The sequence below is a fragment of the Leptodactylus fuscus genome, chromosome 9 (assembly GCF_031893055.1).
Source record: "Leptodactylus fuscus isolate aLepFus1 chromosome 9, aLepFus1.hap2, whole genome shotgun sequence".
Classification (NCBI taxonomy): Eukaryota; Metazoa; Chordata; class Amphibia; order Anura; family Leptodactylidae; genus Leptodactylus; species Leptodactylus fuscus.
In genome coordinates this window covers 87,371,743-87,387,674 of record NC_134273.1, presented here as the reverse complement: position 1 = coordinate 87,387,674, position 15,932 = coordinate 87,371,743, and the positions used below count along the sequence as shown (strand labels likewise).

The 15,932-nt window shown below is 44.9% G+C and overlaps 1 protein-coding gene across 1 annotated transcript in view; it reads right to left on the bottom strand.

Annotated features, from left to right (window-relative positions):
- RAD18 (RAD18 E3 ubiquitin protein ligase) overlaps positions 1-14,557 on the bottom strand; it is a 153,813-nt gene extending 139,256 nt beyond the window's left edge. The window contains exons 1-2 of the mRNA XM_075286198.1: positions 14,486-14,557; positions 12,255-12,336 (exon numbers count right to left, since the gene is read on the bottom strand). Coding sequence (XP_075142299.1) covers positions 12,255-12,336; positions 14,486-14,557 — 154 coding nt within the window. The remainder of the gene's footprint in view (positions 1-12,254; positions 12,337-14,485) is intronic.
- Positions 14,558-15,932: the final 1,375 nt, after the last annotated feature.

Genomic DNA, 15,932 nt, shown 5'->3' with positions numbered 1-15,932 from the left:
TATAACTACTATAATACTACCTCCTATGTACAAGAATATAACTACTATAATACTACCTCCTATGTACAAGAATATAACTACTATAATACTACCTCCTATGTACAAGAATATAACTACTATAATACTGCTCCTATGTACAAGAATATAACTACTATAATACTACCTCCTATGTACAAGAATATAACTACTATAATACTACCTCCTATGTACAAGAATATAACTACTATAATACTGCTCCTATGTACAAGAATATAACTACTATAATACTACCTCCTATGTACAAGAATATAACTACTATAATACTACCTCCTATGTACAAGAATATAACTACTATAATACTACTCCTATGTACAAGAATATAACTACTATAATACTACTCCTATGTACAAGAATATAACTACTATAATACTACTCCTATGTACAGGGATATAACTACTATAATACTACTCCTATGTACAAGAATATAACTACTATAATACTACACCTATGTACAAGAATATAACTACTATAATACTACTCCTATGTACAAGAATATAACTACTATAATACTGCTCCTATGTACAAGAATATAACTACTATAATACTGCTCCTATGTACAAGAATATAACTACTATAATACTGCTCCTATGTACAAGAATATAACTACTATAATACTGCTCCTATGTACAAGAATATAACTACTATAATACTGCTCCTATGTACAAGAATATAACTACTATAATACTACTCCTATGTACAAGAATATAACTACTATAATACTACCTCCTATGTACAAGAATATAACTACTATAATACTACTCCTATGTACAAGAATATAACTACTATAATACTACTCCTATGTACAAGAATATAACTACTATAATACTACTCCTATGTACAGGGATATAACTACTATAATACTACTCCTATGTACAAGGATATAACTACTATAATACTACACCTATGTACAAGGATATAACTACTATAATACTACTCCTATGTACAAGAATATAACTACTATAATACTGCTCCTATGTACAAGAATATAACTACTATAATACTGCTCCTATGTACAAGAATATAACTACTATAATACTGCTCCTATGTACAAGAATATAACTACTATAATACTACTCCTATGTACAAGAATATAACTACTATAATACTACTCCTATGTACAAGAATATAACTACTATAATACTACTCCTATGTACAAGAATATAACTACTATAATACTACTCCTATGTACAAGAATATAACTACTATAATACTACTCCTATGTACAAGAATATAACTACTATAATACTACTCCTATGTACAAGAATATAACTACTATAATACTACCTCCTATGTACAAGAATATAACTACTATAATACTACCTCCTATGTACAAGAATATAACTACTATAATACTACTCCTATGTACAAGAATATAACTACTATAATACTGCTCCTATGTACAAGAATATAACTACTATAATACTACCTCCTATGTACAAGAATATAACTACTATAATACTACCTCCTATGTACAAGAATATAACTACTATAATACTACTCCTATGTACAAGAATATAACTACTATAATACTGCCCCCTATGTACAAGAATATAACTACTATAATACTACTCCTATGTACAAGAATATAACTACTATAATACTGCCCCCTATATACAAGAATATAACTACTATAATACTACTCCTGTGTACAAGAATATAACTACTATAATACTGCCCCCTATGTACAAGAATATAACTACTATAATACTACTCCTATGTACAAGAATATAACTACTATAATACTACTCCTATGTACAAGAATATAACTACTATAATACTGCTCCTATGTACAAGAATATAACTACTATAATACTACTCCTATGTACAAGAATATAACTACTATAATACTACCTCCTATGTACAAGAATATAACTACTATAATACTGCTACTATGTACAAGAATATAACTACTATAATACTGCTCCTATGTACAAGAATATAACTACTATAATACTACTCCTATGTACAAGAATATAACTACTATAATACTACCTCCTATGTACAAGAATATAACTACTATAATACTACTCCTATGTACAAGAATATAACTACTATAATACTGCTCCTATGTACAAGAATATAACTACTATAATACTACACCTATGTACTACTTCTCAGACACCTGATGTAACTGGTTATCAAATTTGGCGAGTATTGGAGCAGTTGTTTAGTTGCACATAAAGTACAGATAGACGGTGACTTTCTTATACATATGAGGAGAGATAAGTGATTATATAGATGAGATAATATTATTCGGCTATTACACATTATTATTGCCTTTGCTGCAGCTTTCATCTGGAAATAATTAGACTTCTCAGACGAGATTATTATCGTTTTATTAAACCTGACAAGTTCCATAATAAATTTATTGATTTTAGTGTAAAAGAGTCTTCAGGACATTGCGCCATTAATTCTACGGTTCTTTGGGGACTCGGTAACATTTGGAGAATTCTGAGCAGTTGTTTTCCGCTGTAGAGAATGTAAAGTACAAACAATATTTAGCAGGCGGTGACGACGTCATCAGGAATAAAGCGCCGCGCGGCCAGTTATAGCATTTACTAAGTTTACCATCCAAGTAACTGCATTTTTATGCAGAGATATTATCCATAGGGAGCGAGAGCGGCGCCTGATATAAATAAACGGATTGGTGAGGCGCTGCGCACAATTAGCCGCTGCTTTCGTCAGCGCTTACAGGAGATTTATGGATCTTGCAGCCATAAATCAGAATTTAGTAGCAGAGAAATTTACATCTGGGTATTTGCGCTGGAGAGTTGGAGGATGTTCATTACTCTTCGGTAAGTGGCGACCTCGATACGCAGAAGGTAGGTCATAACTCTCACAGGGGGCCGATTGCTGCTTGAGTGGAATTTTATGACCTCAGTAAATAAATGGGCCTTTTCCAGGCTTTACCTTCACTTCAACTTCCTCCGGCAAAGCCCCAGGCAGCCGAGATTCCCAATAAGACCTCCATGGGACCCATATACAGCTTTGCATTTTATAGTCCATTTTATGTTCTTTGGACTGTGATAAGAGAAATACGGCAGCAGAATATCTGTATTAATATTGTACTAGCCGGGGGGAGGGGGGGTAATATCAAGGTTTAGCCGTCTTGAAGTAGAGATGAATCGGGTTCCGACTAAAAGAAAAATGTACATTGAGTTTTGCAAGTTTTCTTCTTGCACAAGTGAAGTTCTAAAACTCAAATACAAGATAAGCTAACTTTAACTCTTCTACTTTTAGTGGGAACTCGAATCATGTAAAGTGGGATGATATGGGCAGCGGTTGCAGCAGGATAGTCGTGGCAAACTTGCAACCTGTCCATGCTATGCTGCTTTCAGTGGTACAGGTCAACGTCTGGTCTGTGTTTTGCTGTTTTCAGTGGTGCAGGTCATTGTTTAGTCCATGTTTTGCTGTTTTCAGTGGTGCAGGTCAACGTCTGGTCGGTGTTTTGCTGTTTTCAGTGGTGCAGATCATTGCGTGGTCCATGTTATGCTGCATTGAGTGGTGCAGGTCATCGTGTGGTCTGTGTTTTGCGGTTTCAGTGGTGCAGGTCATTGTGTGGTCCGTGTTTTGCTGCTTCCAGGACTTCTATGTATTTTCCTTACAGATGGATAGGTGACTCCCATGAGTTACATTACAGGATTAATTCTGTGTTGCTTTCCTGCGGTGTGGTCAGTTTGATGTCAAGCGTTAACTAGCTCCCCGGGGTGCGAGATGACATCCTATATAAGGGCTTTTTCTAATCTTTGCACGGGGCAGAGCGTCCTGTTGGCAGCTCCATGAGGGCCAGGCAGAGGAGTAGAGCCATGGTAGGAAGCGTGTGTAGGGATACAGATGTAGTCCCAGTTGGTGAAGTTAGGGCTCATTCACACGTGAGCCCAGGGGAGGTTTTTGACAGCGGATTTCGCGTCAAAAACCTCCCCTTACAATGGTGGTCTATGCAGACCGCCAGGCTTCTTTTTTCCGCTAGCGGCGGGCTGCTGCTAGCGGAGAAAAGAAGCGACCTGCCCTATCTTCAGGTGGAAGCCACACGGCTTGAGCCACGCGGCTTCCGCCCCCGGCAGCACCCTCCTATGTCGGCTCATTCATTTGAGCCGACAGCAGAGGGGAAAGCCGCGACCGCGATGGTCGCGGCAGGCGGGTTTTGACCAGAGAGAGACGCGGCTCGCCGCGGCTCTCTCGGTGTCAAAACCCGCGCGGGCAGTTCACGTGTGAACTAGCCCTTCGTGTCCCAACCCGTCTTCAGTAGGAAAAGATGAACTTCACACTTTTTGTTGAACCAATCACAAATATTTTATTGGTAGAGAACGAGTAAACGTTTTCGGTCCACTGACCTTCCTCAGACTGAGTAATGTCTGACAAGTGGAAATTGAAAATAGAACGCCAAGGTAGGCCAATCCAGTCAATCTCCGCCATAGCCTGTCCAGGCCCGCACAAACCATCTGGTTATATGCACAAAAGTAGGGAGATGCCGCACAGAGTGAAGTGCCTAGGGCATGTAATGAAAGAGGCGGGCACACTCGGCGCTCTTTAAAAACCGAAATAGGACCATTCCGATTGGTCCATAGTATGCCAATGGTCCTATGCCTACTTTTGTGCATATAACCGGATGTTTTGTGCGGGCCTGGACAGGCTACGGCGGAGGTAAGGACCCCTAAACAACAGTCAATGAGCTCGTTGTCTAGGGGTCCTTACCTCCGCCGTAGCCTGTCCAGGCCCGCACAAAACATCCGGTTATATGCGCAAAAGTAGGCACCACCCAGCCACAGTTCCATTCAGAACGTTCTCCTCTTTGGTGAGGGGCTGAGAAGTCAGGCCCCGACCTATGTGCAAGTTATGCTCTACCCTGTGTACAAGGCATAACCTGCTGAGATAAGACTACATTGTCTATTACACAGAAATCTACACCATGTCTTACCAAAGGCTCTGGTGGTCTTTTCTGACTGTCCCCCATGCTTTACACTTCAGATCACCTTAGTAGCAAATGACAAGCTTAGCACAAGCAGATCTGATTTCCATTGCAGCAAGTAACTAAGAAAAAGATAATGATGAGTAAATAGTCACACAGACTGGAATTAATAAGGATCAAGGGGGAGACCTAAAACCCGGGACCAGATTTACTGACGTGTCATGTACGGAACAGGTGGGTGCCTTTTAATAGTGCAGCAGACAAGCACAGAATAGATTCATCTCTATGGTCGGCAAAGCACAGTACGCAGCACACGATGCATGTAAATGCAACCCCGCGGCGCCACTCCAATATGTAAATGGGGGGGAAGCAAGGAGGCAAAGGCTGGAGCGCAACGTGACCAAAAGAGGGGTCATTTGTCTTCAGCCTATTTGCAATTATTTCAGACATGTCATGTCGAGTGGACGTGAATATATATCAGAGGCTCTTATACAGCTAATATCTCTAAGCCATTATCATTGCTGCGATATACCGGCGTTTATAACTCTCTGGCCAAAGACACCGTCAATCACCGCACAGAAACAGCCGCCGTCACCAAAGTCAGTAATTGGTTGTAAGTCTCTCAGAGAAGAGGCAATTTTCATTTTGGCCAGCAATGAAATGCAATATTACAGAAGTATAATTGATCTTGTAGTTGGCGAGTGTTCAGCGCGGATCCAGACCAATTCCCACCAATGTGCGATAGGCGGAGCATTCGGCTGAGCGGCGTACTTCATTCCCCTCTGGCATTCGATGGGTTTAATATGCACGGCAGAAGTGTAATGAAGTAGAGGATAAAGTAGATTTACTGCAATACTCAATAAAGCAGAATAAAAATACAGGACAGAGCGGAGAGCCACGTGAGCCACACATGGAGATCTGAAGAATACAGGACAGAGCGGAGCGCCACGTGAGCCACACATGGAGATCTGAAGAATACAGGACAGAGCGGAGCGCCACGTGAGCCACACATGGAGATCTGACGCAACAAAACAGCGTCCGTGTTCAAACAAAATCCGCCCTTTGCATTGCAAAATTTTACGTTTCAAAGCATTTGCTACACGTGGATGGAAAGGAACATTGATTTTTGAAAAATGTGTATTAAAAATTCACACAACAAATTTCCCACGGCCAAAGGGCAGGGCCACACCTTAAATTTGATATAGGAAATATGCACATGGAGTGCAATGTGGAAATGGCAAAAATAACTAGAATGTAACCTGTGTGGAGAATCCAGGGGAAGGACTTCTCCTCTTACTCCTGCCTCGATACAGCCGAGATGGTTCATCGTCCATGACTGTAACTAGGTTGTGGGAATGTAAAGAAACGAAGAAGCTACCCCCCCCACCCCCCCCCCCCCCCCCCCCCCTACGAGGATTGATCCAGACACTGAGCAATGGTGTGGATTATATATCTGCAGCTGTCCGGATACCTCCACATCAACACGTAGCATACAGATTACAGCAGAATGAAAGTACAAACTGAATGTGGACAAACATGAATGCTAACGTCTTATTATATACCATACAGGTATTGTGTAACTACAACTCCCAGCATGCCCTGACTGTCACTGAGCTACAGATAGGAGATCACCGATACGGCGGGAAGAAACAACCTTTATAAAGACATCACCTGAAGACTCATTACCTATGTCTAGAAGGACTCCATTGGTTCTATACGTTATTAGTCACATTATTTTCTCCTTCTGTGCTGATGCATGTAAAGGAATCATGGAAATAAACCCTTGTGAAAAGGAGGGACAGAGACGTCTGGAGTGAGGAAGGGGCAGGGCAGAGGGGTCTTGGAAGGGAAGACATGGGGGTCTTGGAAGGGAAGACATGGGGGTCTTGGAAGGGGCAGGGCAGAGGAGTCTTGGAAGGGGAGACAGAGGGGTCTTGGAAGGGGAGACAGAGGGGTCTTGGAAGGGGAGACAGAGGGGTCTTGGAAGGGGAGACAGAGGGGTCTTGGAAGGGGAGACAGAGGGGTCTTGGAAGGGGAGACAGAGGGGTCTTGGAAGGGGAGACAGAGGGGTCTTGGAAGGGGAGACAGAGGGGTCTTGGAAGGGGAGACAGAGGGGTCTTGGAAGGGGAGACAGAGGGGTCTTGGAAGGGGAGACAGAGGGGTCTTGGAAGGGGAGACAGAGGGGTCTTGGAAGGGGAGACAGAGGGGTCTTGGAAGGGGAGACAGAGGGGTCTTGGAAGGGGAGACAGAGGGGTCTTGGAAGGGAAGACAGAGGGGTCTTGGAAGGGAAGACAGAGGGGTCTTGGAAGGGAAGACAGAGGGGTCTTGGAAGGGAAGACAGAGGGGTCTTGGAAGGGAAGACAGAGGGGTCTTGGAAGGGAAGGCAGAGGGGTCTTGGAAGGGAAGGCAGAGGGGTCTTGGAAGGGAAGGCAGAGGGGTCTTGGAAGGGAAGGCAGAGGGGTCTTGGAAGGGAAGGCAGAGGGGTCTTGGAAGGGAAGGCAGAGGGGTCTTGGAAGGGAAGGCAGAGGGGTCTTGGAAGGGAAGGCAGAGGGGTCTTGGAAGGGAAGGCAGAGGGGTCTTGGAAGGGAAGGCAGAGGGGTCTTGGAAGGGAAGGCAGAGGGGTCTTGGAAGGGGAGACAGAGGGGTCTTGGAAGGGGAGACAGAGGGGTCTTGGAAGGGGAGACAGAGGGGTCTTGGAAGGGGAGACAGAGGGGTCTTGGAAGGGGAGACAGAGGGGTCTTGGAAGGGGAGACAGAGGGGTCTTGGAAGGGGAGACAGAGGGGTCTTGGAAGGGGAGACAGAGGGGTCTTGGAAGGGGAGACAGAGGGGTCTTGGAAGGGGAGACAGAGGGGTCTTGGAAGGGGAGACAGAGGGGTCTTGGAAGGGGAGACAGAGGGGTCTTGGAAGGGGAGACAGAGGGGTCTTGGAAGGGGAGACAGAGGGGTCTTGGAAGGGGAGACAGAGGGGTCTTGGAAGGGGAGACAGAGGGGTCTTGGAAGGGGAGACAGAGGGGTCTTGGAAGGGGAGACAGAGGGGTCTTGGAAGGGGAGACAGAGGGGTCTTGGAAGGGGAGACAGAGGGGTCTTGGAAGGGGAGACAGAGGGGTCTTGGAAGGGGAGACAGAGGGGTCTTGGAAGGGGAGACAGAGGGGTCTTGGAAGGGGAGACAGAGGGGTCTTGGAAGGGGAGACAGAGGGGTCTTGGAAGGGGAGACAGAGGGGTCTTGGAAGGGGAGACAGAGGGGTCTTGGAAGGGGAGACAGAGGGGTCTTGGAAGGGGAGACAGAGGGGTCTTGAAAGAAGGGACCACAGGGGTCTAGGAAGAGGGGGCAGTAGGGGCAGGGGGCCTGGCAGCATCTTCTTCTCCTCTCTATGATAAGAACACATGCACCCTTGGCTGACCCCAACATGCATGTGTTTGGCAAACAGGTATGTCGCGTGTATCAGACACATTCTGTAGGAGAAGAGCAAACATAGAATGAATAAGCGTGACTGCATACACTTTATAGAGAATGTCTGGGGCCAATAATGAGAATTGCAGTACTTAGGTGTCACAATTGCACACGGCATTAAAATCATACAGAATTATTATACAAGCAGATGATCTTATACAGGACAGGACATAATAGCAGGAATCCCAGATGATACGTCCACAATGTGTATTAGATACTGCTCAGCCATCAGCCACAACATACAGGAAGATCATTCCAGCGTATTATTACATGGGAATTATGAGCTCGATCACAATTATGGTATTGGGTTGCTTGTCTGGTTAATACTGACGTTACTATTGTATAAATATTAGGAAATACCAAGTTGTGCGTCATCCGCCACGTCGCAGCATATAATGTCCCCTCCTATGAATAGGATTACTTATTATACAGCAGGCACATGGCAGGATCAGATTCCACAGAGGACACCAGACATTAAAGAAAGATTATTTCTAGAGTCTCAGCCCTTTGCACAGCACAGCAGGGGGCCGCTAGTTTTTGTGCAGCTCCGGCTCTATAGGATGTCGCCATCTTCCTTCTACTCCAGCTGCAGATCCATAGAGTAGAGCAGAGTCAGAGCGTCCGCAGGGGAGGTGGAGAAATAAGACTCCAAGCCTCCCCAGGTAATAAGCAGGACTCCAGGGAACTTATCCCGTGCAGGGAGTGACCTGTAAGCTTTACCCGGTCTCCCAATGGCCACAACTAAGGACGAGGCACCGAGGCCGGAGATTGCAGGAGACCTCGCTGATGCGGCCATGAGTGCAGACTCACAGGAGAACCTGCAGCAAAAATCCAAGGCTCGTCCCCAGCAATCTGACTTTTGTGAAGATATCCTTGTACCCGCAGGAGGGTAATGAGACCTTGCAGACAGTTTAGCAGGTGGCCTGCATGACAGTAGGTATATCCGCCGAGCTGCTATCAGTGTGAATAAAGTCAATCATTTTAAGCCCAGTAAATACATTATAACCCTGCAGGGATTTGGGGTTTGGCATCTTATAAAGTACATGACACAGCGCTGGATTATCAGATCGCCTCTATATAGACTTGTCTGTGGGAGAGATGAAATAGGTGTCAGATCACACTGATACGTGTGGGTGGTCCGCACGCAGCAGACGTTTCCTCGTCACTCCTATCAGATGACTTCGCTTCACTTGCCGAGTATAATCAGACTTTTTAAAGGAATGTGCAAGAAAATAAACCTCCTTCTGGTCCTTGTCTGTGTCATGTGACCAGCAGTGAGGCTCTAGTCACATGACAAGCCTGTTACTCCATTGATTCCTAGGAGAATCACGCCAGCTGCCCCGTCTACTACCTCTATGAGCTTCAAAAGGGGGTTTGCACCGATGGAGGAAATAATAGGATATGACATCACTTCCTGATCAGAAGGGGTCCAAATGCTGTGACCTCTCCCCCCCCCCCAACCTAATAATAAGTGTTGTGACAGCCCCATCCACCCACTTCACAGGGAACAGCATCACATGTCAGACCCCCTTAGACACAATGATATGCAAGGTCAGGGGTCAGAAGCGGTGCCATGTACAATACTTGCAAAAGAGTTTCCATATGTAAAAGTAAGTCAATCCTTACTAATATCGGATATCATATTCCCCGTGCCCAAGATGAGTGTGTGACGCTATCCGGTGGGGTCGGTACATTGCAGCTTATCTCCCCGCTTCCCATTCACACCCACTATTTATACTGCAGTAACCTAAAATGGAAAATATGTAGATAAATATGGAAATGCAGCTGAGCAGAAACGTAGATAACAAAGGCTGGAAGCGACTAAACCTATAGACAACAGATAAGGCCATTCAGTTCTAACAATCCCCCAAAAAAGAAGCCGTATTTACATCCCCCGGTTCACACAGGCAGGAACTGGAGATAAATCACACACGGAGAGAATGGACGTGAGCCGAGGGATGGCGGCAGCTCGATTTCTATCAACATGGTCTGTAACCTGTACTCAGTGCAACATATAGTATATACCAAGTATACACAATGGAATACAGGGCACCTAATCTAGCCAATGTATACTGTCCAAGGGAGGACTCTGCACTGCCATCATGAGAATGGAGGAACCATGGAAACCTTTTTTGGTATATACCAGACGTTTTCTGGGCCTATACGTTAAATCTGTCCTACAGCAGCCGTGTGATCATATACCTGGGCTGAAAGTATACAGTAACATCCGCCAAAGCTGTAAGAGTCCCAAGACTGTACCACAACCCCTATAAGAAGTATGTCAGGGACGACCCTGGCCAATCACTGACATCAGAGGTCACGTGAGGTCAATGACATCCCTGCTGATACGTCACTGTGACACAACACATGAGCACTAAGGCCGGTGATTGGTCACAGGATTCAGGCCCCAATACACATTAAGGCTGGTCTTACACGGCCGTAATGTAAGTCCGCAAATGGTCTGCAATTGCGGGTTTTCAATTGTATTCAGTGTGGCCTCTTACACCACCAGATATTTTATCCGTGGTGTGCTGTACCTGAGGTCCGCACTGTATACCGCAGGACCGCAAAGGCCGTGTATTCACGACACTGCACGGACTCGCGCATAGAACTCTATGGGCCCGTGCGGCAGGACACGGACGTCTGCGGCATGTCTATTTGAAGTAAAATAGTAGTGTTCCTAATCAGCAATTCATGGACCGTAAAACTAATACGGTCGTGTAAGACCAACCTAAGGCTGAGATCCAAAACAGTGGGCTGCAGCAAAAAAGCACTGCGGGAAAATCCCTGGTGGCAATGCATCACGTTTTTTCCAGCAGCGATTTTCACAGAAAGTCCACAGTTGTTTCCTCTGCGGAGTTTCCACTTCCTCTATACCTATAAGAAAACCGCTGGCGGTTCCATAAATATAATTAACATGCTGCGATTTCCAAAACAGTGGCAGTTTTGGAAATCGCAGCATATGCACTGTGCGTATTTTTTTGCACTTTGCAGAGACAGTAAAACGTAGCAGATTTTTCGTGGCATTGCAACGTAACGCCACTGAGCGGCCCCGCCAAAACCGCTGGGTTCCCCTTATTCAGGCAACGTTTCCAGCCAAGCTTTAGCATTCTGCTGGTTTCCAGTCCAATGACTCTCACACCTCTGCAAGGTGACATGTCTGACAGCAGGTGAGGCCGGGACGTAGTCTGTTTCCAAGGGCAACTGAAAGAATTTTGTTTGCAGCAGAATACGGCATAAAACAGTAAAGCAATGTATTGGAGAATTTTCTGAAACTGTAAATCTGGTTTTATCCATCAAACATTGTCTAAACACAAGAACATTGTAAAGCCATCCTGAGTGTGAGATGTAATTTGATAAGAGAAGCGACAATCTTGAAATGACAGCGCTCTGCCGCCACGCTACGCTTCTGTAAGGTCTATTATATGGATTATACCCTTGAAGGGATCAATGCCTGTAGTGCGTACATCACAGTAATGGCAGCGGCTGGCTCCGAGCGCGAACATTACCGCAAGACATCCTGAATTATCCTTTCTATGTTTTCCAAACAACAATTTTTACGAGTGAAATGACATAAGAGAAATCTCAAGTGGAAGTAGCCGGGGAGCAGAAGATTCCAGAAATGACTGGTAATCACCAAAAATAAATGGCACAAATTAAGAGAAGAGGTTAATACGGCGAGGTCGTCCTTCATCAAAATAATGTTTAAGAGTGAGGTTTGTTTACAGCGGGATGATTTAGGAGGAAGCGATGACAGGAGGAGACGGCACGAAAACATGGAGAACTCAGAGAGAGGTTAGGAGGGCGCGGCGATCAATCTACCGCCATCTCGCTGTCAGGGCTCGGGGATACTCACAGTTATGTGAACACTGCGGGATGATCATGGCGATGCTGAAGTAATCAAAGCAAATTCCACAATGCAGCAAGTCGTCCAGATCCTGCAAGATGAAGAGCGAGAGTCAGGAACATGGAAATAAGAATGCAACCCTTACAGTGACTAAATGGCAGGACAAGGGAGACGCTGTGCTAGAGGTGGATATATATATATATATATATATATATATATATATATATATATATATATACAGCTCTCCTACAAACATGTAGCTTTATATTAACCTCTTCCAGGTCAGCACTTATATGTGACTGCACCGGTCTAGAATATTGCAGCCGTCATGGCCAAGGAGGAAAACCGCAGCTGTACTGTCCAATCTAATCTGCATGCCGGACAGCCTGGGTGCCAAGGCATGGTACTGTCCTATCCCAATTATGGGAACCCTTACATGATACTTGTGGGCACTGGACAGAACCAGATGTTGGGTACCCCACAGCAAAGTCGAAAATCCTGTCCTAAAGCTAATTCCTGCCTGCGCTCTTTTCGGGGCCAGTTCACACGCTGCAGAAATTCTGTTGCATTTTACACAAAATCATTTTGTCACAATTTTGCAAATCCCGCCATTTGGCCTCCGCTCTCTGTAACATGGCAGGTGCATTTGTCACCAGCGAGATCAGTATGTAAAATAATGTGACACTTGGAGATTAAGACAGAGCGAGTCCCAAAATCTGACACACGTGGTTTAAAGCAATGAAGGGGGGGAAACATGTAAAATAGAAGCGTTCTCAGGAGCGCCATAAAAATGACATTAAGCTAGTGGAAAAGATCAGGGGCGGTCCTACACGATGAACGCCATAGGCGGTGTCTGCAGATTTTACCCAATGCATTGCAGAGGTAAAAACCGCAGGAACGTTTAATCTGATCTCATAGGAAAGAACAGGCCTCAGTATCCCTGAATACAAGACAAATGGGTGAGGAGACCCCTAAAGAGACGGTCACCAGGTCAGGACACCCCCTGCTCTACTGTATGACACACTGTCTGGTGCGATATACTATACCACACACTATGGTACAGTATACTAAGACATATAGTGGTACGGTATACTATATCACACACTATGCTACGGTATAGTATGACATATTGTGGTACAGTATACTATATCACACACTAGGGTACAGTATACTATGACATACAGGGGTACGGTATACTATATCACACAGTATACTATGACACAGTAGGGTACAGTATACTATATGACACGCTAGGGTACAGTATACTATGACACAGTAGGGTACGGTATACTATATCACACAGTATACTATGACACAGTAGGGTACAGTATACTATATGACACGCTAGGGTACAGTATACTATGACACAGTAGGGTACGGTATACTATATCACACAGAATACTATGACACAGTAGGGTACAGTATACTATATGACACGCTAGGGTACAGTATACTATGACATATTGTGGTGCGGTATACTATATGCCAGTAAGTAGTGAGGATTAGAAGAAGGATTGGAGCCGCGTCTCGGCTTCAGTTAGATAGAACTTTTAATTCATACGAAGTTTAAAATCGATAGATACACAAAAGGTGAAAAGTTAGGAAAAAAAAACATAATAGTGTTTATAAAAGTCGCTACTGATGCGTCTCAGGACACGGAGACCCTTAATCATAGCAAATAGTACCTCACATACTATGAATAAGGGACTGTATATATATATCTGTATATGACACTACATCTAGATATATATATATACACACACACATCCCAGCCACAGTACAGGACACTGTGTATATATATATATATATCTGTATAGGACACTACATCTAGATATATATATATATATATATATACACACATCCCAGCCACAGTACAGGACACTGTATATATATATATATCTGTATATGACACTACATCTAGATATATATATACATACACATCCCAGCCACAGTACAGGACACTGTGTATATATATATATATATATCTGTATAGGACACTACTAGACGCTGCTCCGCACTGAGCACAACCTCACCTGTGTGAATTAGCCCCTATCACACCAGTCACATACCCCAGTGAGGAGCACGACCTGTCCCCGTCACCTCAGCAGCCCCGCACATGTGATATAGCTATGTGCTGGGACTTGTAGTCCTCCGGGCCTCTTTACATAACACCCGTTTATATGGCTCCGCCCGCCCCCGGGCTTCCATCTACACCCCAGTAATTGCCGCCCGCTTTTCACCTGTAGAGGTCCCCGCTGCTGCTGCTGCTGCTGCTGGCCCCTGGGGGCCCCGGCTGTCCCCGCTGTTGCCATGGTGCCGGTGAAGTAGAGCAGACTGAGCTCCGAATTTCCCGGGAACCTCTGACCACGCCCCTCCGCGCGGAGGATTCTGGGAGGTCAGTCAGCTGAGAATGGCGGGAAGTGAGAGCCGAGCGGAAGGAGCGGACGTGACTGACTAGAGAAGTCTCCTCATCACACAGCAGCAGTGTCACCTCATACAGCAGTCACATCATCACACAGCAGTGTCACGTCATACAGCAGTCTCCTCATACAGCAGTCACATCATCACACAGCAGTGTCACCTCATACAGTAGTCTCCTCATACAGCAGTCACATCATCACACAGCAGTGTCACCTCATACAGTAGCAGTGTCACCTCATCATACAGCAGTCACATCATACAGCACAGTCTCCTCATCATACAGCAGTCACATCATACAGCACAGTCTCCTCATCATACAGCAGTCACATCATCATACAGCACAGTCTCCTCATCATACAGCAGTCACATCATCATACAGCACAGTCTCCTCATCATACAGCAGTCACATCATACAGCACAGTCACCTCATCATACAGCAGTCACATCATACAGCACAGTCTCATCATACAGCAGTCACATCATACAGCAGTCACCTCATACAGCACAGTCTCCTCATCATACAGCACAGTCTCCTCATCATACAGCACAGTCTCCTCATCATACAGCAGTCACATCATACAGCACAGTCTCCTCATCATACAGCAGTCACATCATACAGCACAGTCTCCTCATCATACAGCAGTCACATCATACAGCACAGTCTCCTCATCATACAGCAGTCACATCATACAGCACAGTCTCCTCATCATACAGCAGAGTCACCTCATCATACAGCACAGTCTCCTCATCATACAGCAGAGTCACCTCATCATACAGCACAGTCTCATCATACAGCACAGTCTCCTCATCATACAGCAGAGTCACCTCATCATACAGCACAGTCTCCTCATCATACAGCAGTCACATCATACAGCACAGTCTCCTCATCATACAGCAGTCACATCATACAGCACAGTCTCCTCATCATACAGCACAGTCTCCTCATCATACAGCAGAGTCACCTCATCATACAGCACAGTCTCCTCATCATACAGCAGTCACATCATACAGCAGAGTCACCTCATCATACAGCACAGTCTCCTCATCATACAGCAGAGTCACCTCATCATACAGCACAGTCTCCTCATCATACAGCAGTCACATCATACAGCACAGTCTCCTCATCATACAGCACAGTCTCCTCATCATACAGCAGAGTCACCTCATCATACAACACAGTCTCCTCATCATACAGCAGTCACATCATACAGCACAGTCTCCTCATCATACAGCACAGTCTCCTCATCATACAGCAGAGTCACCTCA